Source organism: Toxorhynchites rutilus, chromosome 3 (assembly GCF_029784135.1).
Source record: "Toxorhynchites rutilus septentrionalis strain SRP chromosome 3, ASM2978413v1, whole genome shotgun sequence".
Taxonomy (NCBI): Eukaryota; Metazoa; Arthropoda; class Insecta; order Diptera; family Culicidae; genus Toxorhynchites; species Toxorhynchites rutilus.
In genome coordinates, this window is record NC_073746.1 from 244,630,220 (window position 1) to 244,656,759 (window position 26,540).

The 26,540-nt window shown below is 41.5% G+C and overlaps 2 protein-coding genes and 1 long non-coding RNA gene across 4 annotated transcripts; 2 read left to right on the forward strand and 1 right to left on the reverse strand.

Moving 5' to 3' along the window:
* Positions 1-11,436: 11,436 nt before the first annotated feature.
* Positions 11,437-12,659, reverse strand: LOC129779507 (uncharacterized). The gene is made up of 2 exons (XM_055787013.1): positions 12,286-12,659; positions 11,437-11,988 (listed from the first exon to the last, which is right to left on the reverse strand). The coding sequence occupies exons 1-2, from the start codon at positions 12,315-12,317 to the stop codon at positions 11,637-11,639; spliced, it is 384 nt and encodes a 127-aa protein (XP_055642988.1). The 5' UTR covers positions 12,318-12,659; the 3' UTR covers positions 11,437-11,636.
* A 1,980-nt stretch (positions 12,660-14,639) lies between these two features.
* LOC129778881 (uncharacterized) lies at positions 14,640-15,749 on the forward strand. Its single transcript, XR_008743516.1, has 3 exons — positions 14,640-14,735; positions 14,791-14,921; positions 14,979-15,749. It is a non-coding gene; the product is annotated as an uncharacterized LOC129778881 (long non-coding RNA).
* Positions 15,750-18,413: 2,664 nt separating this feature from the next.
* On the forward strand, positions 18,414-25,553 carry LOC129779489 (acetyl-CoA acetyltransferase). Of its 2 annotated transcripts, none has more exons than XM_055786976.1 (5): positions 18,414-18,565; positions 18,618-18,769; positions 24,114-24,964; positions 25,025-25,187; positions 25,246-25,553. In XM_055786976.1, the coding sequence occupies exons 2-5, from the start codon at positions 18,718-18,720 to the stop codon at positions 25,362-25,364; spliced, it is 1,185 nt and encodes a 394-aa protein (XP_055642951.1). In that variant the 5' UTR covers positions 18,414-18,565; positions 18,618-18,717; the 3' UTR covers positions 25,365-25,553. The 2 variants fall into 2 exon arrangements, with proteins under 2 accessions (XP_055642951.1, XP_055642950.1); XM_055786975.1 differs by having other exon boundaries at positions 18,631-18,769.
* Positions 25,554-26,540: the final 987 nt, after the last annotated feature.

A 26,540-nucleotide genomic window follows, 5' to 3' on the forward strand; every position in this document is an offset into this window, starting at 1 on the left:
CAGCATTCTTCAAAAACTCTTTTTGTATAGAGTTGCCGGTGTACTCGAAAGCAACCACCTGTTTCCAGCGCGCTGCGATTCCAACTAGCATGAATACCAAAGCTTTACAGGCTAAAGTTTGGGACATAGGAAGCGTTGTTGTTCCAACAAACTGCTTCGTATTTTGGCAAAACTCATTTGCCTCGTCTATGCTCATTTCGTCTAGAACCAATCCGCAGTCCTTTTCTTCAACCGACATTGTGGAGACTTTATGTTGTAGCAGCTCGAATATATCTTCAAGAATACCTACAAAATATCATTTCATATATTAACACACAATTTCGCAATTTCGCGTGCAGTATTGAGTCGTGCTATTGTCTGTTGTCTTGATTTAATTATTTTTCTTGTGTTAAACTTCATTTCATTCTGATTTTATTGTTATCAATCGATCTGTAACCATAGTATTTTGTTCAGTGTTGTACCATATCAACTCGTCAGATCTGACATTCGTATAAATAAGTGTAAATAGTGCAAATCGTTCACTCCATTGTTCACCGTTCGTTGTTGATTATTTACACTTCTGCTTCTACGTCCGAGCATAGTTTTGTACACTGCTGCGCCATCTGCCAACGATTAGCTGAATCCTCAGTTGTGTGCAACTGGTCAACTTGTATACAACATATAATACATTTGCATAGTTAGAGGCCAGCACCGGCGCCAACATCGGAATTATACTAAAAAAAGATTAACGAAATTATCATGACTAAACATTGTGCGAAGTGTTCAGAAGCAATAACAGGCATCGACGTCGTAGTCTGTCGTGGATATTGTGGCGGATTATTCCACATCAATAATTGTTCCGGAGTCACTCGAGCGATGCAATCCTACTTCACATCCCACAAAAAGAATCTATTCTGGATGTGCGACGGATGCGCCGAGTTATTTGAAAACTCGCATTTCCGCGTGATTTCGGGTCTAGCCGATGATAAATCACCACTCCGCTCACTGACGACTGCCATTACGGAACTAAGGACCGAAATTAAAGAACTGCATTCTAAGCCTGAAGCTCAACCATCAGCAGCTACAAGTATGCAGTGGCCCGTAATCGAGCCTCGAAGAGCTACTAAACGACTTCGCGAGTTTGACACTACTGCACACGCTCCTGACTGCCGTGTAGGTAGCAAAAAACTACAGGAAAATGCGGTAACAGTTCCCACGTGCTCCAACGATATTGAACAAAAGTTCTGGCTGTACCTTTCGAGAATTCGGCCAGACGTCACTACCGAATCTGTTGCCGCCTTGGTCAAAGCCAATCTCGAAATCGACGTGGATCCTCCTGTGATGAAGCTCGTCCCTAAAGGGAAAGAAACCGGCACGCTGTCCTTCGTGTCTTTTAAAATCGGTCTAGACCAGTCGTTGAAGGACAAGGCCCTCGATCCTGCAACATGGCATGAGGGGCTAGTGTTCCGCGAATTTGACGACTACGGTCTCCGAAAATTTCGTGTACCTGAAAATCAACAACATCGATGTTGATACTGGAAGCCAAGCCTACATCTCCAGTCACACCTTTAAACCAGACGCTGTCATCCCGGGACGCAACGATTCAAGCAATTTGGAAGTCCCTTATTCCCCCATCACAGTCGAGTCCATATCGCTAGTACCCTGCAGTCGTTCCGGTCCTGTGTTTGGGTGTGGACACGGGGACTTCCAAACTGTATCCACAGGCAAGTACACGTCCGATGCTCGTATCCCGCTGATTTTAGTACCTGATAGTTCAAACGATTTCAGCCAATCGCCAGCACCATCCGATCCTCCCTCTTCATCCTCAACCTTTGGAGTCGAAATGAGAACGCGCTCCTCTGAACGTCCTATTTCCGTGTATTATCAGAATGTCAGAGGTATACGCACCAAAATAGCGCAATTACGTTTGCAGCTAACTAGTTGCGATTACGATGTCCTGGTCTTCACTGAAACTTGGCTGCGGGAGGACATTGATAGTGCTGAGATCTCGACCGACTACATATTCTATCGCTGTGATCGGAGCCGGTTATCAAGCCAGCATTCTCGGGGAGGTGGAGCGCTAATCGCAGTTAAAGCTCAACTCAACAGCGAGTTTATTCCGCTAATGAATTGCGACCACCTCGAGCAAGTCGCAGTCTGCTTACGACTTCATCGTAGGTGCCTCTACCTTGTGGTTATCTATCTGCCACCTAATTCAAGCACTGATCTCTATTACGCGCATGCTAACGCAGTACAGGACGTTGCGAACCGAGCTGCCGCAGTTGATATTGTTGTATCGCTAGGTGACTTTAATCTACCAAATTTGCGTTGGCAATTTGATGATGATGTGAACGGTTTTATACCCACAAACGTTAACCTTGAACATGAACAGGCACTCATCGAAACAATGTTTGCTATTGGACTGCAACAAGTCAACCAATACCTGAACGCGAACGGCAGGCTTCTTGATCTAGCATTTGTGAGCCTTCCAGAGCAGTTGGACGTAATCGAACCCGGCTCGCCTCTGTTGTCAGTGGACAATCACCATGCACCCTTTGTTATACTACTCGACGAGGACAGCGACGATCTAATTATGCACACCGAGTTAGACGATAATCCTTCCTATGACTTCAACCTATGCAATTTCGCGCAGTTAAAAACGGTTCTGAGCGCTATCAATTGGGACTTCTTACAGCAAACCGGACCAATAGAACAACTGTTATCAGCATTCTATGACAAGCTCTATGCAGTGCTTAATGACAATGTGCCTCGCAGAAGACGTTCATTCAGATCAATGTCTAGCAAACCGTGGTGGACCCCCGAACTCCGAAACCTGCGCAACATTCTTAGGAAAGCTCGTCACCGCTTCTTCAATTCGAAGTCTGTAAGCGATCGGAACTATCTTCGAAATGTCGAACTGCAATACAAGACAGTGCTGTTCGACAGTTACAGCAACTACATTGCCAGGATTCAGACTAGCGTAAAACAAAACCCATCGTGCTTCTGGGATTTTGTGAAAAAAAGGCAAGCATCCACTCGAATCCCTCGTAGCGTCAACTTCAATGGTATCCAAGCCAACACAATCGCAGAAGCCGCGAACCTCTTCGCTATGTTCTTCGGGAGCGTGTTTAGCAAAGAGTCACCGGTACCAAGACGCGGTTGTTTTGCTCACATTCCTGCATACAACATCAACCTGCCAGTGATCCAGTTCACCGAAAATGAAATTGTGGAAACTATCGATGCCCTGGACATCAGAAAGGGATGCGGGACGGATGGTATACCTCCCCTACTGCTGAAGAACTGCTCGAGGGAATTAGCGGCACCAATTACCCTCTTGTTTAACCAGTCACTTCGTGAAATGACCTTTCCGGAAGCCTGGAAAGCTGCCTACATCGTTCCCATTCACAAGTCTGGCAACTACAAAAAAGTGGAGAATTATCGTGGCGTTACTATACTGTGTTGTATTAGTAAAGTATTTGAAAGGTTGGTGCACAAAGTTTTGTACAACGTGATGTCCCCCATTATTTTTGAAGGACAACACGGGTTCATGAAGCATCGCTCTACTACTACGAATCTTATGTGCTACGTCACTGCCCTGTCTCGCGAAGTAGAAGATAGACGACAAGTTGACGCAGTATACGTTGACTTCGCGAAAGCGTTCGATACGGTTCCGCATACTATGCTCATCGAGAAAATGAAGCACATGGGATTTCCAGATTCAATCACAAATTGGACTTCCTCGTACTTGCGTTACAGAACCGCATATGTGGCGCTCAACTCAACTCGATCCCGAGTCTTTAATATTACATCTGGAGTACCGCAGGGTAGCGTATTAGGACCGATGCTATTTCTCATATTTATCAATGACTTGCACATGTTACTTTCCTCATCTAAACTCTCTTTCGCTGACGACCTAAAATTCTACCGTACTATCGAGACTTCCTCAGATTGTGATGCACTCCAGGCAGATATTATCACTATGTTGGTGTGGTGTAGAGAGAACGGAATGCGTGTCAACGGCAATAAGTGCAAAATTATTTCTTTCGGCCGTTGCAATAGTCTTGTTATGCATCATTACTGGATGGAATCGACAGAGTTGGAACGTGTATCGTGCATCAACGACCTTGGAGTTACTATTGATTCCAAGCTTAGATTCGGTGAGCATGTGGCGGTTATGACCGCGAAAGCATTTTCCGTTATGGGCTTTATTCGACGTCACGCAGCTGAATTCACAGATATCCATGCACTGAAAGTACTATACTGTTCACTAGTTCGCAGTACGCTGGAGTACGCTGCGCCAGTCTGGTCCCCTTACCACGCTGTCCACACCTTGTCGATCGAGCGGGTGCAAAGAAAGTTTTTGCGCTTCGCTCTTAGACTACTTCCATGGAATGATGCGAGCAACCTACCGCCATACCCTGACAGATGCAAGCTCATAGGATTGGAAGCATTATCAGCCAGACGAATTACGATGCAGCGGTTACTTATATTCGATATTCTTGGAGGTTCTATTGACTGCCCTGAATTGCTTGCACAGATCCCGCTCAACATACCTCCCAGACGTTTCCGGAACTCGCCTTTCTTTGCAATACCATACCACAGAACAAACTACGGCTACAACAATCCGTTCGATTCTTGCCTCCGCCAATTCAATCTTATTTGTGATGTGTATGATTTAAACTTGACTAAGAACGCTTTTAGAAATAGGATAAAATGTCTATCATAGGTATAAGCAAATTACAGTCTGTACGACTAGTCGAAGACGGTGTAAATAAATAAATAAACATGCGATGAGACATATGATTATAATTACATACCAGGACTGAAACGAACTCCTTCAATTTGGCGTAGTAGAGTCCTCGTGGATGGGAACGGGAAGCCTTTTTGAATAAGCTTGTCGTATCCACCTTGACATGCAAACCGAATTTGTAAATTTTCCGTAATCGTTTCATTGGACCAACGTTTCACTTTTTTAACCTCTCCTGTTAATAGCTTAATTTGATCTTCTCTGAAAAGCTTCTTCAAGGGTTGTTTTCCACGAATTCTCGAGGTCAGATATCCGTATTTTTTCTTCCATTGTTTTACAATTCTATTAACGGTTACATCAATATAAAATATTAGAAAATAACATATTTTTTGACACACTACCTTTTCAGCTTGGAAATTTGATGTTTCAAACGAAATATTTCTTCCTGTAGTTGTTTATCCTTCATATACGTCAACCAAATCATAATTGTTCTCAATACTTTGTATCTCTTCCCATTCCTCATTCGCGGATGCAGCTAAGGTCGGAATTTTCGTAACTCCATTTTCATTGTATTTCCCATCAACAAAATGAGCCTGTATATATACTAGTATTAGGATATGTTTTAGAATTAGTTTTTAATACTTACGCTACATATTCTTGTGCTTGATTTGATTTCAAAGAATGGAACTTCTAATTCACTGTTCACGCAAAATCGAATCCATTCTTTCCGAATATTTTTGTCTTGAGGGAACCGATAAAATTTATACTCAGGATGAGTATCCGTCCTTCGCTCACAATTTAAGGCTTTACACTTCATTTTTATTTTTGAATTACGTTTTGTATGAATAAAATGGCTTCCTAACGTTGTTTTGGTTGTATTCCTGCTCATATAATAAGATAGAATGTTTTGGTTCAGACAATGAGAATCTGCATAACGCTGTAACGGTTGTCAGATTAGATTTATTTGCTAAAAAAAAACCCAAATTTGTTTTGGAAACGATTATATTATAGATATGGGTATTTAAAAGACTTATTTTATCCTTTTAAAGCATATTTTTGAGATTGTCTATTTGAAAATATGCAATAATCATTGAATTCGCACCAACCAAATGTTACGATTCATTAAAATAGAAATTTGAAAAATCCGATATTTTATAATATTTGGCAGCTCTGGCATCTTCATGTCATGGCTTCGTTTTTGGACGACGAAGAAGAGTAAGAAGCCAGTTGTCTGGTCTTGTCTTAGGTATTTTGTTTTCCGACTTACGCGTAAATGTTTCTGAAATGAAAAATTGAAAATGGTTCAATGCGCTGTGAGCAGGTGTATAAATTATGAAAATGACATTATCGGGCCAAAAAAGAGATTCTTTCGCTTTCCGAAAAACCGAGAATTATGTTCTTTGTGGATAAATGTTTTATCAAATTATTCATGGTGTTAAATATAATCAACTATATTATCAACGCACAAACTTACAAAGCACGAAAAATAAAAAATAAGAACACATTGTTTACTTCAACGACTCAGATGACGTAACTAAAAAATGACTGATCCGGAGTAGCTAACCTTGTCACTGTAAGCCGTGGACATCACGATATGTCAGATTGTGGTAAATTGGTAATTCGCGATGGTGTCGACGTCTGGTGGCGACTTCAAATTAGGGCCATAATTTGTGTTCCAAACTCGTTGGTGTAATCTCTATCAGGTTAGAAGACACGAAGCCGGTTTATTAAATTTCAAAATTTGAATGAAAATTTTCGCATCATGTTATTTAGTTACTTGAAACACGTATTTTTGAATATAATATTGTCTTCATAAACAATTTTCATATGAGACTTTTTCATCACCTGCAAACAAAAATGTTTTAAATTCAAATAGAATACTAATTTTGTATGGAAAAGCTAATTTTCATTCATAATTTTAATTTTGAAAACGTTCATTTCGACTGAAAATCAGCTATTCGTTGACGCTCCCCTAAACTAGTAAACGAAGCACAATGCCGCCAACGTGGATCGCTGTTTTGAAGAAAACAAATACTTTTGATTTTGTATAATATATGTGGTGTACCGAGAAGCGGAGATTATGCTTTTTTGTTCTTTCTTTTCACGCGTAGTGATGTTCGATAAACGGAGTAAAATGTACCGGGAAACGGAGAATATAAGTTTGTGGTGATGTAATCCAAACAGTAGAAAAAATTAACCGAGAAGCGAATAATATGTTTTTTCTTTCTTTCCTCGTGCGGTTATGTCAAACGGACTAAGCCTGGTTGAAAAGTAAATCCGGCGGTAAAGCGCTAGTGAAAAAAATGGTAATTTGGTAGCGGATCGAGACGACCGTGTTTTGTTCATGTAGCGGATCGTGACGACCGCAATTGTTAGAACGGATAGCGGATCGGGACGACCGCGTTTGATAGCTGTGGTAAGGAAAAACGGTAGCGGATCGAGACGACCGCGCGGAAAAATTGGCTTACATTACTGGAAAATGAGCAATAAGCGAATGATAACGATTTACTGTGAATTTTTATTTTTCATTTTTTATTTTCATGTATTCTACCCGCTAATCTGAGAGAGCGAGGATAAAAACTAAAACTAAAATGAGTGAGAAAAACATACGCGCGTTTCCTCGCCTTTCTGTATAATTCAGGAAAAATCCACGATATTTCGCGACTGGCGAGTCTGTGAAGAAACAGCAAAATCACATGAATGAATGTGAGAGCGACGGCGTAAATTCTAGTTGCAAGGAAGGGTTCAGTGACGGCGGGAACTCCACAACCGAAGAAGGTATCTTTACAGTACATTCAGCAGGTCGTAGAACCCAGAGCACTACTGTACAGCCATCCCAGGCAGAAACATCACAGCCTAGCGTTGTTGAACGTCCAATACGAGCGAAGAGAACTCCTGAATATTTGGAAAACTTCATAAGAGTGATTGAAAATGAATAATTTAAAATCTAGCATTTTAACAATATATATTTTCAAATGTATCCGACAATACAGTTAACAATTTACCCCTTGTGGAATCCGCCATTTTGGTGGTAGCAATCGCCCGAGCATCGCGGAGCTATATAGCGCACGTCCTGCCTGTGCGACTGCTGACGAAAGACCTGACGAGCAAGGGAGATGAAAGGCCTCGTTCGGTTCAGTGCTAACTGTGTGCATTGGTGTGAGTGTAAGCACATCACGTGACAACTTACGTGCGCACAGTTGAACTGATAGTAGACCTTCATCGGGTTGTCTTGCCTATGCCCCACATCTTCCCTCTTCTCTAAAAAAAATGGGTTGAACTGAGATGATTCGGTAAATTCTACCAAAAAAGAAAATATGTCAAAGCCACACCAAATAATCGTTCCCCTAAATTCACATGAAATGTAAGTGCCATGGAAAAACGTATTCAAACATTTGAATTGGATTATAAATATCGTACATTAACTCGGAATGCATTGCACTTTGTTCAGATTTATTAATGTACTTGCATAATATATCTGACATATAATGAATTTTGAGTGTATGCTAAAGTAGCTGCAGAAGCCAAAATATTAGAGTATCATTAGATATCAGAATAAAGAATATCAGATACTTATCCATGGGCTGGAACTGCACTGCTTAAATTTTGCGTTGTTTCAGTTTTCCGTGTTTATTCCAATATTACAGTTGTTCTATAGACCGCTATATGCGCTACTTGTATTCGCGTTATATCATGGACAGACATTTTTCGAATAACTTGGAAGAAGACTGTTTGTTTTGGAAAAAAAACAACTGTTCAGAAAGGTTAGTTCAAACATACGTCGAAAACATTAATTCGAACATTGAACAAGCAAATAATTCCCGTATCATGAATTCATTTCTGTTCAAACTAAATGCGCCTTCCACAGCCGTGACACTCGCTGTTGGATCCTTGCTATAATTGCGCAATGAGGTACCGAATGTTTTCATTCTCTTGAGAAAACGTGCTGTTTGTACAACTTTTTTCGTTTCTAACAATGTCACCCAACGAAAAATTACACTCCGCTTTTCGGCAACTTATTTACACAATTTCATCAAGTATATTGCAGAGCTTTGCTTATTGCACATGTTGTTACCAAATGTCGAACTGGAATTTAGTTAACAGCGGTTATCCCAACTCGCGCTTTTTTGCTTAATTTCTTCATTCGTGGTTCCCCCAACTCACGTTGCGCTCCAAGTTTGAATGTCATGAAAGTGCGGTTATCCCAACACGCTCTTGTTTTCGTTAAGCTATTACATGTGTGGTTATCCCAACTCACACAACGCTGTTGCTGAGTGGGCAAAAACTATTCCTTCTTCCTTTTCTTTTTTTCGCTCATATCGTATTGTATGCCGTGTTGTCTAACAATGTGTGGTCATCCCGAGCTCACACGAACGTTGAAAGAAAAAAAGCAATCTGCGGTTATCCCAACACGCAATGAACGCTCTATGGTCAACTCGAACGCACACAAAACTACAACTGTTACACGGCCATCCCAACTCGCTCCCCCTTTTTTTTTTTGACTTGTTCCACATCGGCACACCCTGGTTCGATGAGAGAGAGAGAGAGAAAATTTCTGTTTTATTTATATTTTCACTTGCGACAACTTTACTGAAGTACCGGGTGACTCAAAAGACATTAAATTCTTCAAACATAAGGTGACTATCAATACGGCACCCATAGTCAATACTTATACTACCAAACAAGCAGGTGACTACTTTATCTAAATAATCGTTTATCTAAACAAATGCAAACCACCAAACGAGAATTGGTGTGGTTTCAAATCGCGGATGGCTTATTTAAACCAAAAAATGTTGAAAATGGGCAGAAACGAATGTATCAGTTGTTCTTTATTGACAGCTCCGTTCGGGAATGCACACAAAATCGGCACAAATGCAGACCACATCGCCTACATAGATCGGGTTGTGGTTGGCTAGTGTGCAGAAAGTCTAAGTACAAATTTTGTTTGCATCGCAATTTTCATCCAAGGCAGCGCTGAATGCTATATTAGGGTTCTGAAATTTTCTAAATATACTGTTTGAAAAGGAAAACTTATCCCATCGAAAATGGTTTTATAATGCCAAGGACGCGTAACAGTGTTTCTTCCAAGCCACTGCCGTCAAATCAGGTGCAAACTGGGGTTGAAAACAGGCAAAAGATTCGCCAGCCGTGCTCAGATCCTGCTACTATCACCAGTACCAAACACTTTTCCCGGATCACGTACAGCTCCACCTTCTTGTCCGGGGCACTCTACTAGCTGCACCAGCAGCACCGCAAAACGATGATTCCTCCACTTTCTGTAAGCCACTTCCTCTGCTCGCTCTCCTCCGACCTCCTCCAGCCCACACAATCCTGCGTGTGAACTCGGCGCCCCGCAAACTTATCAAACCCACCACTGCGGAACATCCAAAATGCACAAAACCAACACCAACAAACAAAAAAAATCACTTTTCACGCACGGTATTCCGTAAACGGTTTCCAGCAGTTGCAGTCTGACCGTGGAGATTATTTTGTTTCGCTAGAATATCTTTTGCAGTTTGCAGTTCACACTCCGTCGCGACAAAACGCGAAAAAAAAAAAACTTAAGATGGAGAATGCTTTTTTTTACTACTGCTGCTGTCGTCGTCGCGGAGACTTTTTGCTTCCTTTCTTTTTGTGTCCACTTTCACAAGAGAAAAAAAAAATTACTCCTGGCAGGATCGCCAAATGTGGAATCCGCCATTTTGGTGGTAGCAATCGCCCGAGCATCGCGGAGCTATATAGCGCACGTCCTGCCTGTGCGACTGCTGACGAAAGACCTGACGAGCAAGGGAGATGAAAGGCCTCGTTCGGTTCAGTGCTAACTGTGTGCATTGGTGTGAGTGTAAGCACATCACGTGACAACTTACGTGCGCACAGTTGAACTGATAGTAGACCTTCATCGGGTTGTCTTGCCTATGCCCCACACCCCTGAGTTTTTTTTTTGAGGAGGGGTGATGTGTGGATGGTGAATGTAATCCTCTCTTTTACATCTAACATATTTCGCCTGAAATGCGCTGCCTACCCTTTTATACATACCGTGTCTATGCGACACAGCCCTGTCACCCATATTTCGCCTGTTTTGAGGTTCGTGCTAGCCCTGTATCATTCAACCCAATCAAGCAGCACGAGTTCTCGGCCTCTTTCGGATTCGGACTGCGGTATAGATAAGTCGTGTTCTCTGCGGCTCTCTGAAACATTTCCAAAATGGCTGGTGTCTTGGTGGCCGGAACCGCACAGAAACCAATAAAATCGTTGAAATCATCCAAGTAGACCGGCATGTGAACACTCGCTCGATTGGCCAGGCACTGGGTATAGACCATAAAACCGTTTGAAACCATTTGCAGAAGATTGGATTCCAAAAAAGCTGGATGTATGGGTGCCACACGAGTTGACGCAAAAAAAACTTTTAGACCGAACCAACGCCTGCGATGCACGTGTCTTCTAATCTGATAGAGATTACACTAACGAGTTTGGGACCCAAATTATGGCCCTAATTTGAAGTTGCCACCAGATGTCGACACTATGCCAATGTCATCGCGAATTACCAATTTACCACCATCTGACATATCTGATAGACTATATGCAGGATACGAAGTGGAATCACGCCGTTCGGAGGAAACAAACACCGGAAAATATGATAAAGAACTTGGAACGAATTAAGAACACGAGGCGTCGTTGTTAACGTTTTATTTTACTTTGAATGTTGGTACAATTATGATTGGAGCAATATAGTCACACTGGTAGGTAGTGCGCGAGCTTACATCACACGGTTAATAATAGAGGGGTGAATCGTGTATCGTCTAACACTCCTCCTCAACGTAAGACTCTCTATTAGCTACAAGTCCAAGAGCCTCGGCAAATTGTTTTTAAAATCACTTTTCATCACATGCTCTTGTGTGGAACCACAACCTCATTCCCTTTGCCTCTCATGTTCGTCGAGGAGTTTCGATTTGACAAGCTCCGTTGTTAGATCTTCGTCAGAGCGACTCTCTAACGCTGTAATGAGCCCACCGTATGAATCGGGCAAACTGCGAAGCATCATCGCAATTTTGATTGGTTGCTCCAGCTTCAAATCAGCATTTTCCAGCCGACTAAACAACTCCTCAACCTCGAACAGATGAGCCTCCATGTCACCACCTTCCAGAAGGTTCAGGTTACATAACTTCCGCAGCAGACTCACTCGAGAAGTAACCGTTACTTTCTCATGATAATCACGAAGCGCGTTCCAAAAATCTATCGCGTTAGTCGTAGTTTTCACTAGGCTATATTGGTTATCGTCAATACATAACCCCATACTGGCTCTCGCCTTTTTGTTCACGTTCCGTCCCGTCACGTTGCGTCAATTATCTTTCCAAGCAGTTCTTATGCAAACATTCACATACACCGGCAACGGCAACTTCGACTTGCCGTTGCTGGTGTATGTGAATGCTTCAACAGGAATTGCATGGAAGAATAATTGACGCAACGTGACGTGACGGAACGTGAACGTCACGTGGATGTTGTATGTGAATCGCACTTTAGGTGGCACCGGCTCTGGCTTTTCTCCACCAACCACGTACCAAAGGTCCTCGCGAATCAAGAGCATTTCCATTCTGAACTTCCATCACTGCCAATTTTGGTTGTTCAGTTTTGAGAATTTGCTCAATACTTCCATCACGACACAATGCAGTTAAAAACTTTTTCCGGTTTCGCAAAATACACGCACACTAATGCACCGCGAGAGCACCCGCTGCAAATGAGCCAAACCGCGATTTTCGTCACACCGAAAAATCGACCGTTAAATAAACTTTTCCTCGGAACTTCCACCTGGGCCCATAACCTTTTAGACTATATACAGGATACGAAGTGGAATCACGCCGTTCGGAGGAAACAAACACCGGAAAATATGATAAAGAACTTGGAACGAATTAAGAACACGAGGCGTCGTTGTTAACATTTTATTTTACTTTCAATGTTGGTACAATTATGATTGGAGCAATATAGTCTACCTACCTACCAGTGTGCGCGAGCTTACAGCACACGGTTAATAATAGAGGGGTGAATCGTTGCATCGTCTAACAATATCGTGATGTCGATGATGAACTTTAGTGAGATAGGCGGTGACGGTAGGTAGAGTGAGATAGCAATAATCGTGTCATACACCAGTTGTTGGCACATTCAATTTTGTACCATTTGAGTAACTGAGTAAGCTGATATGTGCACTTCCTATCTTCCTGGCTACTAATACAATCAAAGTTTGACACATTCAAAACCCGTGAATCTTCCCACCTTCTATCCTCCATCTCGGATTCCACCTACTCTTTATAAACATTGATTTTAATTGCCGAGTAATAGCGAATTCGTTTTTGTTCAGTTTCAACCCAAGTGCCGCACTAACTGCTGTCAAAACGTTTTTTTATTCACTCAGTTTCGCACTAGTTCGCCCCGAAAACTGTTAGTTTCGCACTGAGATGTTTCACGGGTTGGCACTCGGGTTCACCAATACAACTATACTGAACTGTCAAGTTCCGAATATTATTTTGGAAAATCTAAAAATAAAGACTATGAAAATGGAAAACCTGCTGCTTTTGCTTTTGTATTATTGGAAGCGTAATCCAATTCGGATTCTGATTTTGAAGAGTATATTCGAGTAGACGGCATTAAGCTACGTGTGCTTTCATTGGGAGGTGAAAATAATGATGGATATTCAGGTGGAATAAATTTCAAAATCAAAATTATGAATGAAAATTTACTTTAACGTATCGAATATTTATTTTATGTGATTAAATAAGAGGATTTTTCCGATATCGCAGAAACATATTGAACGAAAACTGTGTCTAATGATGATTTTATATTATAATAGTAATTATTTGTGGAACAAACAGGAAATGCATCGACAAATGGTTAAGTGAGTGTCAGAACTACATGTGTTAGGTAATCGAACAATATGAAGTACAAATTTTCATTCAAACTTTTATATGTTTACACTGCACTTGGCCCTTCTGATCTGATGGAGAACAATTTACCTCCCAAGCACTAATATCACCACCAGACGTAGATACTGTACATTTGCCGCCGTAAATATAAACAAATCAGACTATATAACGTACACCAACAAACCAACGCATTCGTGAAACTGAAAACGTTTTTTTATTACAGAGTCAGTTTGGCACTGACTCAGTTTTAAAAACGAATTCGCTATAAGGCTAGACTAAGGTTACTTTGTATAGGAGTACGCACGAAAATTTGATTGTACGAATAGAAACAAACAATTTTGTTCGATAGAAACAGACGAATTCGAACGAAGCAAGGGGGAAGCAATGTAACCACACCAATACAACTCAATGTGGTTGTTTACTTTCACTATTGCATACAATTCGTACGATCACTTCTCTGCATCCAGTGTCACCGCCGCCTAAGGTTACTTTGGATAGGAGTACGCACGAAAATTTGATTGTACGAATAGAAACAAACAATTTTGTTCGATAGAAGCTGATGAATACGAACGAAGCAAGGGGGAAGCAATGTAACCACACCAATACAACTCAATGTGGTTGTTTAGCTTCACTATTGCATACAATTCGTACGACCACTTTTCTGCATCCAGTGTCACCGCTGCCTAAGAGCCCCCGCACATTACACCGATTCAGTTGGGTCGGTTTTTGTACCAGTAGGCCGATTCGACCAAACTGTTGGCTGAAAAAAAGTCTGTAGTGTGCGGGGCTCTAATACCGTACAGACCTAAGTCCTCGCGTAGTGATTCCCGATTTTTGAAATTAATCGTTCATCAGCTAATCGAATACTTTTCAGCAGTTTGTTATTCGATACGATTACTCAGAATCCAATCGACGAAAAAAAACATCAACTTAACATTGGCAGAAACGTTGTGACATCTCTTGCCACTCCTTGACTATAGTTGACTGGGCAAAAATACGGAATAATCAACAAAACGAAATGGCATCACTTGTGTTTTTTTTTTCTTCCCCGCTCAAATGTCAGCTCGTATAAAAACAAATGGATCATACAATTGGTGAATAAGGAAACTATTTTTGTCTTCAATCAATTATTGTGTCGTTTTATTTCAGATAATCTCAGCGAAAATTTCTTGGGATCAAAAAGTTGTCAGCATACTAGGATTGTGTTGTTTTATCATTAGCTATTAACATCAACTTTATTGGAGACTATGCGAAGCAGTTCTAACCTAACATGTAAGGATGTAAGTTTAAAAAAGTACTGGATGTTGTATGTAGGAAATAATTCCCTGAATTTATAGATCGCTCTGCCATTGGACACTGCAGAATGGAAAAGCTGCTATGGTGAATCATGTACGCGTTGAAGCCAGCAGGAAGCCTTTCGATTCAGCCTTCCTAAAAAGCACCGGAATAGCAAGTGGAGCATCATAGATAGACCCAGTTATGCACATATGAGTTATAGAGCACGAAACAATTTGGTTTCAGTGCGTGTATTTTGATATATGATTATTTTGTTAGTAATAAAATTGTTGAAATTGGTGACCGGAATAAATCGCCACAGTAAACAACTGCAACAGAAACAACCGCTTAGAAAAAGTGTAGTAGGCTAGAAATATTTGGCGCGGGAAAAACATCATGTGCCTCACATTTCTATTATAAATTTATTCTCTTGTTCTCGTTTTTCGAAATTTATTCTGAGGACAATGTAATGGGGACGAAGTCCCCATTTGGCGAGGATAAGGAATCGAGGCGGCCCATGCCGCCAAGATGACGCAATCCGAGTCCACCGCCGACCCGCCGTCGGAAGCGGCGGTGTCTCGCACGCAAACCTGGGATCCACTGATTGCCCGGTTAGTTTGAAACATAGGATACGATCCTTTAGCAATGTCCGACCGAGCTCTAGCGAGCGTCGGACGGTATACGTCTGCCCGGGGCGTTACGTTTGCCTGGGGCGATACGTTTGCCCGGTTAATTCTTGTTTTGAAATACAATACCGCGCCACAATATTTATAGCCTACTACACATTTTATAAGCGGTGGTTTCTGTTGCAGTCGTTTTCTGTGGCGATTTATTCCGGGAACCGTTGAAATTATACCAAGCATTCCAATGTATTTTCTCTTTGATGTTCGTTCCTTTTCAATAACAAACCAACACAATCAAAAGGGCGAGCAGTGCTGGAAGCAGCACTGCAAGCAGGTCGACGCCTTGCATATGTTGGCAAAAAAGTGGCGTCAAATTGTTCGACAAATGCATATGAAGGTCGATAACTCGATTGCAAGGTGCCAGCATTTGAGGTCGATTGCAAGATGGGTCTATGGTACTAGGTGAGGCCGTTTCGTCACTATGTTGGTTAGGGGAGCGGTATATGAAAACAGTACGGAAGAAAGCAGAAGGGGAATTATTTGCTTGTAGCGTGAAAGAGACAGACTGATCACGAGCGAGCTTCGCCACTAGCGTATTGTGTATTGTTTACAAACAAAACACAGTAGACTTCCAAGACGGCTGAAGAGTCGTTTTAGCAAGTTGGCCCACCTTAGGATATACTTCTAGGCGCCTTGGTCGATTGTTGACATTTCATCGACCCAATATTGGCAGGCAAAACGGAATATGGGTAAAGGTGGAAACAGAATGCCGCGTTGTGCGTTGCTTCTCATCAGCTGTCATTGCTTGCGTTTTGTGCTAAAACATTCGCCCGACGCAGTCTGCTGATTTGTAATCACAATCTAGCGTTCGCGTCACCTCTTCTCATGTGAACAAACACAAAGTAAAATTCAATCAGTCAACTTCAATCAACTTGTGGATCTGTAATTTAATTTTTTGATTACGCATCAATTTCCGTTTATCCATCATTACCTTAAATATAATGAATTCAGCCGATGTTCAGTTTGCATCGGTTGCTTAATTTTGCATAAGTATGAATACATAATAACTTCTTTATACTTGTTTTCAATGAATTTCAGTTCGTATCCAAATCTTGTTCTTGTTGTGTCCACGAATTGGTTGAATGTTTTTAAAAACAACACATTGACATATTCGGCGCAAGCAGTTTAGAACAAATGTTAGCGTTTCGTACAACGATGCTAATGACGCAACGCGTTATTGTGGGTGGTTAAATGGAAACACACATGTTTAAAATGAAGTGTCAAAGCACAATTGTAGCGACGCGACGCATAGCGCGGCATTCTGGTCCCACCTTAATGATCCCAAATAATCGATTAATCGTCACACTGAGAGAAATAATTAGTTAGACAAATATTTCTCATTTACTAGAAAGTCATCTGGATTCAAAAAAGTGTTCATTCCGCCTGAAAAACAATTATTATCTTTTATGCTTCCCTGAACTGGTAAACGAAGCTCAATTCGCATTGACGGCACGATTCCTGTCAAAGATAATGATTGATTTTCAGGACAAAACTGCAGCGGCCGTACGTATTTGCTATGGGTTTGGATCGATTAATCGACGTAAATTATTCGTTCGCTTCGATTATTATTTGCGCAGTATTCGTTCGATTAATATTCGATTTCTGTAGGAAGTATTCGATTAATCGATTAATCGAACGATTACCGGGTATCACTACCCTCGCGTACCCTTCGGTAAATTTTGTACTGCATTACGTTGTCGTTGATCTCTCTTGTCAAAAATAATATTCATGCCAAGACGGGTCTATGGTACTAGGTGAGGTCGTTTCGTCACTAAGTTGGGTAGGGGAGCGGTATATGAAAACAGCACGGAAGAAAGTAGAAGGGGAATTATTTCCTTGTAGCGTGAAAGAGACAGACTGATCACCAGCGAGCTTCGGCAATAGCGTATTGTGTTTTGTTTACAAACAAAACACAGTAGACTTCCAAGATGGCTGAAGAGTGGTTTTAGCAAGTTGGCCCACCTTAGTATATACTTCTAGACGCCTTGATTCATGCATTGCAAATCAACAAGCAGTCGAGAAATGGAAAGAGAGAAACAGAAGAACACCCAACTAGAGGTGTGCAAATCAGCTCATCATGATGAACAGCTCTGATCATATCAGCTCATCTAAATGAGCTGTTCTTTATGAACAGCTCTTCAGCTCAGTTGTCAGAGCCGACTTTCAATTTGGGTCCCAAACTCGATAGCCACGAAGCCAGTTTGAAAATGTTAAAATTCAAATGAAATTTTTCACACCATATTATTAATTACTTGAAACACGTATTCCAGACTATTATTTACAACAGACTCGGCGAGTACAACATTTCCGACATTTTTACTGAGGCTTTACATTACAATAGAAAGTTTTCTTCAAAAAAAAAAAAAAAAATCTTATGAGATTTTTGCACCGCCTGCAAACAAAGTGTTTTTCATTGAAATAGAATACTCATTTGATACACAGAAGTTAATTTTCATTAATAATTTGAATTTTAAAAACGTGTTCATTCTGCCTGAGAGCCAATTATTATTTTTGGCGCCCCCTAAACTGGTAAACAAAGCTCAATGCCGTCAACGCGAATATAACAGTTGAAAAGACGAGGGACAAATGAAACTAAACTGATGTCTTAACACGAAGAGCGAGAGACGGTCAGTTCATTTGAATCTTACAGCTCACACACTCTCTTCAATTCTACAGCTCTTTTCTCTCCTACATCATCATCAAAGTGAGCTGAAGAGCTGTTTGATTTTTTTTTGCGAGCTGTTCCGCGTCAACTCACTTCAAAGAGTCGATTCTTCGGAACAGCTCATGAGCGGATGGCACATCTCTACACCCAACCCGTTTGGGTGGAACTCGTTTTATTATTACCTCACACACGTTGACATGCTTGCATTTTCCGTCGTCCGAGGAAAGTTTTTCTTATTGGTACCTCAGTTGCGAACCGTAATCGGATAGGAATTGACGTGTCAGCTCGACCCAAACAAAAGGTAACTGGCCACTGTTTCATGATTCATGCATTGATTTCCATTCATAACATAGTGTATTTCCGCAGCTCCACGAGCGATCGCAGGCATACAGACACGAATCGTGTGATTAAACTCCCCACATTTATTGAATCGAATTTCTCGCGCTTTTCGATATGACGTCAGCAGGAGACGTATTCATCGTATCTGCAGCAAGGACACCGATCGGTAAGTAGAAGCAACGCACCTCAATCCCGCCACTAGATTAAGCACATTAGTGGTTGATTTCTCCTGCGATTGATAAGTGATTCGCTTTCTCCCAGGCTGATTTAATTTAGGATACCAGAGTTGTATCATTTTAACTTCTGTTCTAATTCTGAGAATGTGTGATTCATTCATAAAACGATTTTTGTCTTATGTATTCAGATAGGTTTTAGGAATTTGAAATGCAAATAACGTGAAATTCAAATGAGCTTTCAAACTCGTTTTCATCGGTAGTGACAAATTTTGAATAGTTTCGTTTTGTTGCGCCACTGTTTGGAGATTCACATCTGCGTACTGTGAGTATTAACATGTGGACATAAAGAGTTAGGTAAGATATTCGGTAAATCAACAGAAAAAACAGTTAAACAAATACCATCTTTCAGTGCAAATATGTGAGATAACAATTTTTTTCTGTTTATGACGAACTTATATTTGTATACTAGATTTATACTTTACTTGATTTTAGTATCGAAATTAGGCAATATTCTTGTATAAAATCTACTGAATTTACCAGCTTATTGAATTATATCGATAGAGTTCAGGGCGTTCAATTTTCAACTATTTGCGCCACTTCGGTTGAGCGTGAATTGTTTGCACTTTGATAGTTTATAGTTTTCATTCCAATTTTTCATCGTATGAATAAATATTTTTTTTCGATTCGAGGTTTACCTAATATCTTATGCAACCTAACTCGACATTTTTTTAACTATAATCCTATCAATCCTTTTGGTGGGTGCTTTTCTTTCCTTTGTTATCATTATTTTGAGGCTTGCGTGGAGCACCTATCTCATTTTGCTTTTGTTTTTCAGCTTATAACTTTTATGAACAATAAGTCACTTTCTTCTTGTTATTTTTTTAGTAAAGCCTCTCTTTGTTGCTGTATAGCCCGTTTTATCATTATCATTGTTGAATGTTTATCACTGCAGCTCGAATCAATGGATTAGATTTTAAGTTTTGACGTAGGGCTACGTCTTTCATTTCTATATCGGAGTGCAATGAGGTACATATAGAGGTGGAGCAGTAGGCGAAGTGTATCTGTATTGGCAAGCCAAATATCGTGTCGTAATTATTTGCATCTAATACGGAATGTATATGGAAGAAACCAAACAATGTTGAAAGTACTTACGGTTGTATGATAATTCGAGCCAAAATTCTCATGAAATTATTCAACTGGTTGTTTTTTAACAGATGACAATTATATCGTGACTTATTTCGATTATTCATGTGGTAAAAAGGTCCAGAGAGCAATCGTATGCTTAGTTCTTGAAAACAGTAACATTTTCGGTGAAATTTTGATTAATTGGCGATTATTATCTCACAACATACACACCGACACTGAGAGCTTTCGAAACATCAACTCCATAACGGTAAAATAATGAAACCTCGTTTGTTTCTATGAACGTGGGGGAATGAAAAAGGCACATGAAAATATCACTTTTATCCGTCTTTTTCGACGTGATTTCATAAATATTCACTGCACGCTGTCACATTAGCTTCATATTTTACGGAAACTCTAACAAAATTTACGTTTTTAATTGATAAAACACTTCCTGCAAATAGCATTTTTACATGGATGCGGTGGGCAATCAAAGATAAACCACAACGACTGACGTCACTATTTGCGAAATAGTTATGGCAGCGCATGCTATGTCGCGAGAAACTCGACCATCTTCATCACCTTTTTTCCAGAACATTGATTGGAGTGTAAGTTCAACGAAACGGTGTAATAATCACTTTATTCGAAAGATGAAATGTCTACGCGTTATATGCGTATACGTTAATTATTGATTCAAAAACTTGTTTCAATAGCTTAAAAATTGCTTTGAAAAAAATTATTAAAATCAGAGAAATATGTATATAAGCTGGTGCTTGCTCGGTATCTATTTAGTTGTTATTGCGACTTGATACGAGGATAGTCTCGCTCACACGCCTATGCATGCACAAGAGGGCGATGGCGAGTCTGCAGTATTGGAGGTTACTATGATCAGCCTCAATCGTTGTGACATAGCAAGGCAACTATTGTGGCAGTCTACAACGGGAACTAAGTGTGACGTTGCAATGAACGCAGAACAGTATCGAGTTTCTCGCGATAGCGCTAACTGGGTGTCGGATTGAGCATGGATGGCTGAAATACTGGTGATGGAAAGGTACCTCGCTCAAGAAGTGGTAGAGGGCTCACAGGGAGGTTCCGTGATCGCCAAAATCAACGGAATTTCATGTCTAATTGCTATGCACTCCCGAGATGGACAAATAAGCAACTCCACCAGACGGTGACGGTGAGAGGTGACTTCAACGCTCAAGCGATGGGGTGGGGAAGTAGATTTACCAACGTAAGAGGGTATAATCTACTGGTAGCTCTCGTGAAACTGAAAGTGACGTTATTGAACGAATGTACCACCAGGGCCCTGTTGCATAATCAGTCTCATAATATGAGTTACAAGTTACAAGAATCTAGTAGTTCTAATATTTTGCGTTGCATAATCATCTCACATCGGACTAATAATATTGGTACTTGTTTTATTAGTAACGATTCATTTATCTGTCAATGTCAAAGTTTGTTTATGGATATTATGGTTTTTTCCACTGTTGATATGTTAATTCGCTGACATAACCCGGTATCATTACATTTTCTTCCTTGGCTGAGCCAATGTGAGGTTGCACTCAATTGTAGGGGTGGCTGAGTGCGCCTCCACAATTTAAAATCTCGATGTAAGGTCCATTTGATGCAAAAAAATTGCAGGAGTCATCCGAAACACTGCAATAAAATTAGCTTCATGAAAGTGAAATTTATTTTCGCTGCGCAATATTCCACTCTACGGCATTATCATTTATACAAAATAACTTTTTGTTACTCGACTCATCTAAAACGTACATTTTCGTACTCGAAAAATTCAAACAAAATTTGAACCTTTCAAAAAGCAACTTGTAAATGTTACACGTTACAGACTAATATTATTAGTGAAATTTTGATTATGCGACAGGACTCAGCAAAGATGGCCGCGAATCCATCATCGACGTTACCTCTTGCAGTCCATCGCTGTTGGCGAACACGGAGTGGAATGTGTGCGAATCGTCTACGCGTAGTGATCACCAGGCGATCCGGTATAGAATCGGTGAACGAAACCACGTGATGGTACGGAGGACAAGCTGTGAGCGGAAGTGGAAGAGCAATGCTTTCGACAAGGACCTTTTCGTTGAAGTACTTTGTCTAGATAGCGGAGCTTCAGACTGGAACGCAGAAAAGTGGACCGATCTATTGCGACACTACCATACCGATAAATATAGAACCAGAAAATAAACGACGCCCAATTTAATGGTGGTACGAAACATTTCACAGCCTTCGCGCTAGTTGTCTTCGAGTCAGAAGAAAAACCATGGTAGCAAGAAACCGTGCTGACAGAGAGCGCGTAGTACAGTGTACCGAGCAGCTAGAGCCGCCTTGAAACGGGAAATTAGAACGGACTGTTTTAAGGAGCTGTACTGGGATGCAGATGCCATCCAAGAGGCTAGGCTTTTCGTGTCGTAGCGAAGATCAGAGGTTCAGTAACGCCCGTTCAACCGTGTCCTGGAAGCGGAAGTTCATTGTTGAGCGACTATTCTTCATCTTCAGGATAGTGCCACAGAAATGTCTGGATGATGGTTACTTTCTTAAAAAATGGAAGTTATTGTTGCTGCCGAAACCAGGAAAGCCCTCAGGAGTTCCAACATCATATAGGCCTATATGCCTGCTGCATACGCTCGGAAACTCTTGGAGAGAATTATCTTCAACAGGCTGATGCAATTTACGGTGAGTGACCACGGTCTGTCAAAAAAGCAGTTCGGATTCCGGAATGGCAGGTCCACTGTTGACACTATACGGACGGTGATCGGAGAAGCTGAGAAGTTAACAAACCAAAAACGAAGGGATGACCGACACAGTCGTTACAGTAGTCACTGTAATGACCGTAGTAACAATCAACGTGAGGAACGCGTTTAACAGTGCTAGTTGGGAAACCATTGCCGATTCCCTGCACAGAATGAAGGTTCCTGGATATTTGTGTTGAATTCTAGGAAGCGATTTCCAGAACCGCGTTCTTGTCTGCGAGGCGAGCAGAGGTCAGAGGTACCGATAAAGATAACGGTGGGAGTGTCACTAGGCTCTATCCTGGATCCAACGCTCTGAAACGTTATGTACAACGGACTGCAGACATTGAAACTTCCAAAAGCCGTAGAGATCGTGGGCTTCGTGAACGACGTCGCACTAACAGTGACAGGCGAAACGATTGAAGACGTGAAGATGCTAGCAATTGAGTCCATCGTCACAGTAAAGAACTGGATACAAGCAGCGAAACTGCGGATTGCTCATAACCAGTCTTCAGAATGCAACTCGGTGCTGATGCGCAACAAGATTTTTGTACCAAGTTGAGCTCCCACTCCTTGGGCACACATGCGCTCTGGCGAATGAGCACGCTCAGAAACACGGATGAAATGTTTGGTTGTCAGCGCCGTGGGCGCAAGTCCAGTTTTAAGCTGAGTTTTACGCTGAAATTCGCGAGGTGCTTGCGCCTTGTTTCTATACCGCGCGCTTCAATCTGGATTGCTCTCTCTGTTGAGATATTTTTCTTCACACAAGCGTATACGGTTCAAATGGGGGCGCGCTGTTGTTTTTATGCTTTGCTTAGAATGAACGAAGACAAAGCGGGCGCTAGAATTTGATGTGTATGTGTGTGTGTATAGAACGAGGCGCGCATCACACAAGTGAGAAGAAATGTTTAGTATCTGAGTTCTGCGCCGGGTACATTTTGCGCTGTCGTGCTTATGAATTTTGTGCGCTTCGCACCAAGAGATAATACGAGTTTTCTTTGAGCGCGCGCTGATGAAAATTCAACTCAAGCGCAGTGCTGCGTTTGTTTTCTGAAGACTGCTCATAACAAAATGGATGTGCTGTTGGTGAGTAACTGCAAAGCCTCTGGAGGCCATCTGGCGTAGTGGTAACATCCATACCTTTCACGCAGAGATCACGAGTTCAATTCTCACTCTCATTCTTCCGAAAATGGAAGTAAAAGTGATGAACCAGCCGAAATGTGTTGATGGCTCAATGTTGAACAACTCTGAACCCTACAGTATCAACAGGCGTCGGCAGTATCAAAAGGCCCAGCGTCGGTCTCTGGGATCTGACAAGTCGAGCCGTGCTTTTTTAGATAAAGGGATGGTCCAAATTACCCCGTATGCCCAAATCCCCCAACTTACCCTACATTCATTTGTTCTTGTGTATACTCTTCGAACCTTTTATCCTAGAAATGTAACAATAACTTTCTCTAAACCGCAGGTAACTTCCAGGGCACCCTCTCGACGCTGAGTGCCGCGGAGTTGGGAGCGGTCGCTATCAAGGAAGTCCTCGAAAGAGCGAAGGTTGCCCCACCTGATGTCGATGAGGTTATTCTTGGACAGGCACTCACCGCAGGCCAGGGCCAGAACCCAGCTCGTCAGGCGGCCATCAAGGCGGGGTTGCCGAAAGAGGTTCCCGCTTATCTGATCAATATGCTGTGTGGGTCGGGCTTGAAAACGGTTGCCCTGGGTTATCAAGCCATCCGCGCGGGAGACGCTAGTGTAATTGTGGCCGGCGGACAGGAATGTATGTCCAAAGCCCCCCATGTGCTGCACTTGCGCAACGGTACAAAAATGGGCGAAGCAAAAATGGTTGATTCCATGCTTAGCGATGGACTGACGGATGCTTTTTACGATCTGCATATGGGCGTAACGGCTGAGAACCTGGCGAAAGAGTTTGACATCGATCGTGTGCAGCAGGATGCTTTCGCCGCCAGAAGTCAACAGTTGGCTGAAGAATCCCAAAAAAATAATTTCTTCAAGGAGGAAATTGTGGCAGTACCGGTGCCTGGGCGAAAGGAAACTATCATTTTCGACAAGGATGAATACCCGAAGCATGGGACTACTGTGGAAGGGTTAGCCAAACTGAGGCCATGCTTCATTAAGGATGGAACTGTGACACCAGGTAATGCGTCAGGAATTAACGATTCGGCAGCAGCTGTGCTGCTTATGTCCGCGGAAGAGGTTCAAAAGCGGGACGTGAAGCCGCTTGCGAAAATCGTTGCCTTCGCTCAGACCGGTATCTGTCCAAAAACAATGGGTGCCGGACCGATCACAGCGGTTCAGAAAGTTGTAAGTATCCTAGTGAAGTGTCAACAGCTCTAGAAATTAATGCATCATACGTTTTCACAGCTCCTTAAAGCCGGCTGGAAGCTGGAAGACATAGATTTATTCGAACTAAACGAAGCTTTCGCTGCCCAAGCGTTGGCCGTGAACAAGGGCCTTGATGTGGACCCGGCTAAAGTGAACATTGGTGGTGGCGCTATAGCCCTTGGGCATCCAATTGGAGCATCCGGTAATGTATGCTTGTGTTTTCTTCTATTCAATATTAACAATCATTGATTTGTTTTTAGGATGTCGTGTTTTGGTCACTCTGTTGTACGCTTTGAAGAGAACTGGTGGTAAAAAAGGTATTGCCTCGCTGTGCGTTGGCGGTGGGATGGGAGTGGCAATGGCAGTAGAATTGTTATAGTATACCGTTATAGAGTAACAGTATATAATAACGTTTCCGCGAACTGGTGGTCAGTATTTTTGACGGTTCAATAGGCTAGAGCATATCTCGGAACTATTATATTCAGAGTATTCAGAACCTTTTGTAAATGTCGCTATGTGATCGAATAACAGTATCAGCCTTCGGACAATAAAGCAACACTTGTACTTATGAAGTTGACTTTTATTTGTAGGAATTATTGGAATATTGGTTGTGGGTATCTTGGGAGATTGCGATTTTGGATTTAATGTTTTTCTTTCATTAGTTTGCTGTAATCTTATGCCGTGTACATTAAGACGCAGTATGAATTATTGAAATCAGAGGAGTGACCCAGCCAAGACGTTTATTTGTTGAATTAGGAACCTCTCTTGTTTGTATTTTCGATATTCTATTCCTACCATCCTGTACCTTTACTAATGTTTCTATGGTACATTTTTCCCATAATTTGCTACAATGTACAGTAATCATTCGGCAACTGAACCAGAAAGGAAGATCAGTTATCGACAATCTTGTTCTAACTGGACCGGCATGTGAAACGGTAAATCAAATCTAGGGGGAACTTCGATGAATTGTTTGATCGGCGTTGATCTTGAAATTGGATAAACGAAAAGTTTCCACTAGAAGTTTTGCATCGAGTGCGACAACAGGTTTAATATATAAGGGCCTGGCCGGATAAGGGAGTAAAAAGTGCCCCAAACCAAATCACCAGCTGTATGGCAAATATTGTATAGGATATTAAATAAGAAATTTTTGCGGTTTTTTTGAACCCCTATGTGGTTCAACATAGGATCTACAAGGAAAAACATACTTTTTCGTTTATTTCACGCCATTCTCAAAAGCTTCGAGATAAAAAATTGAAAAAAATACGGCCTTATTCTGCGTGGCGTGTGAGGTGAGATGACAATTGTCACTTATGTCACGCGATTCCACCAGGCGTATGCCGTGAGAAATCTCACTTGAATGAACTCTCACTTTATTCCCGCTCTCAAATATACGTGACGATTGTCACATGAACTGGGATTTCTAGGTGACAATCGTCGACATGTCTTGAGGTGTCGACAGTGCATGAAAACAAATGAAAAAACAGGAAGTGGGTTATATCTATGGTATAACCGCAAGGGTGACGTAGGACTAGCGTTGATTTAGAGATCATTTGTT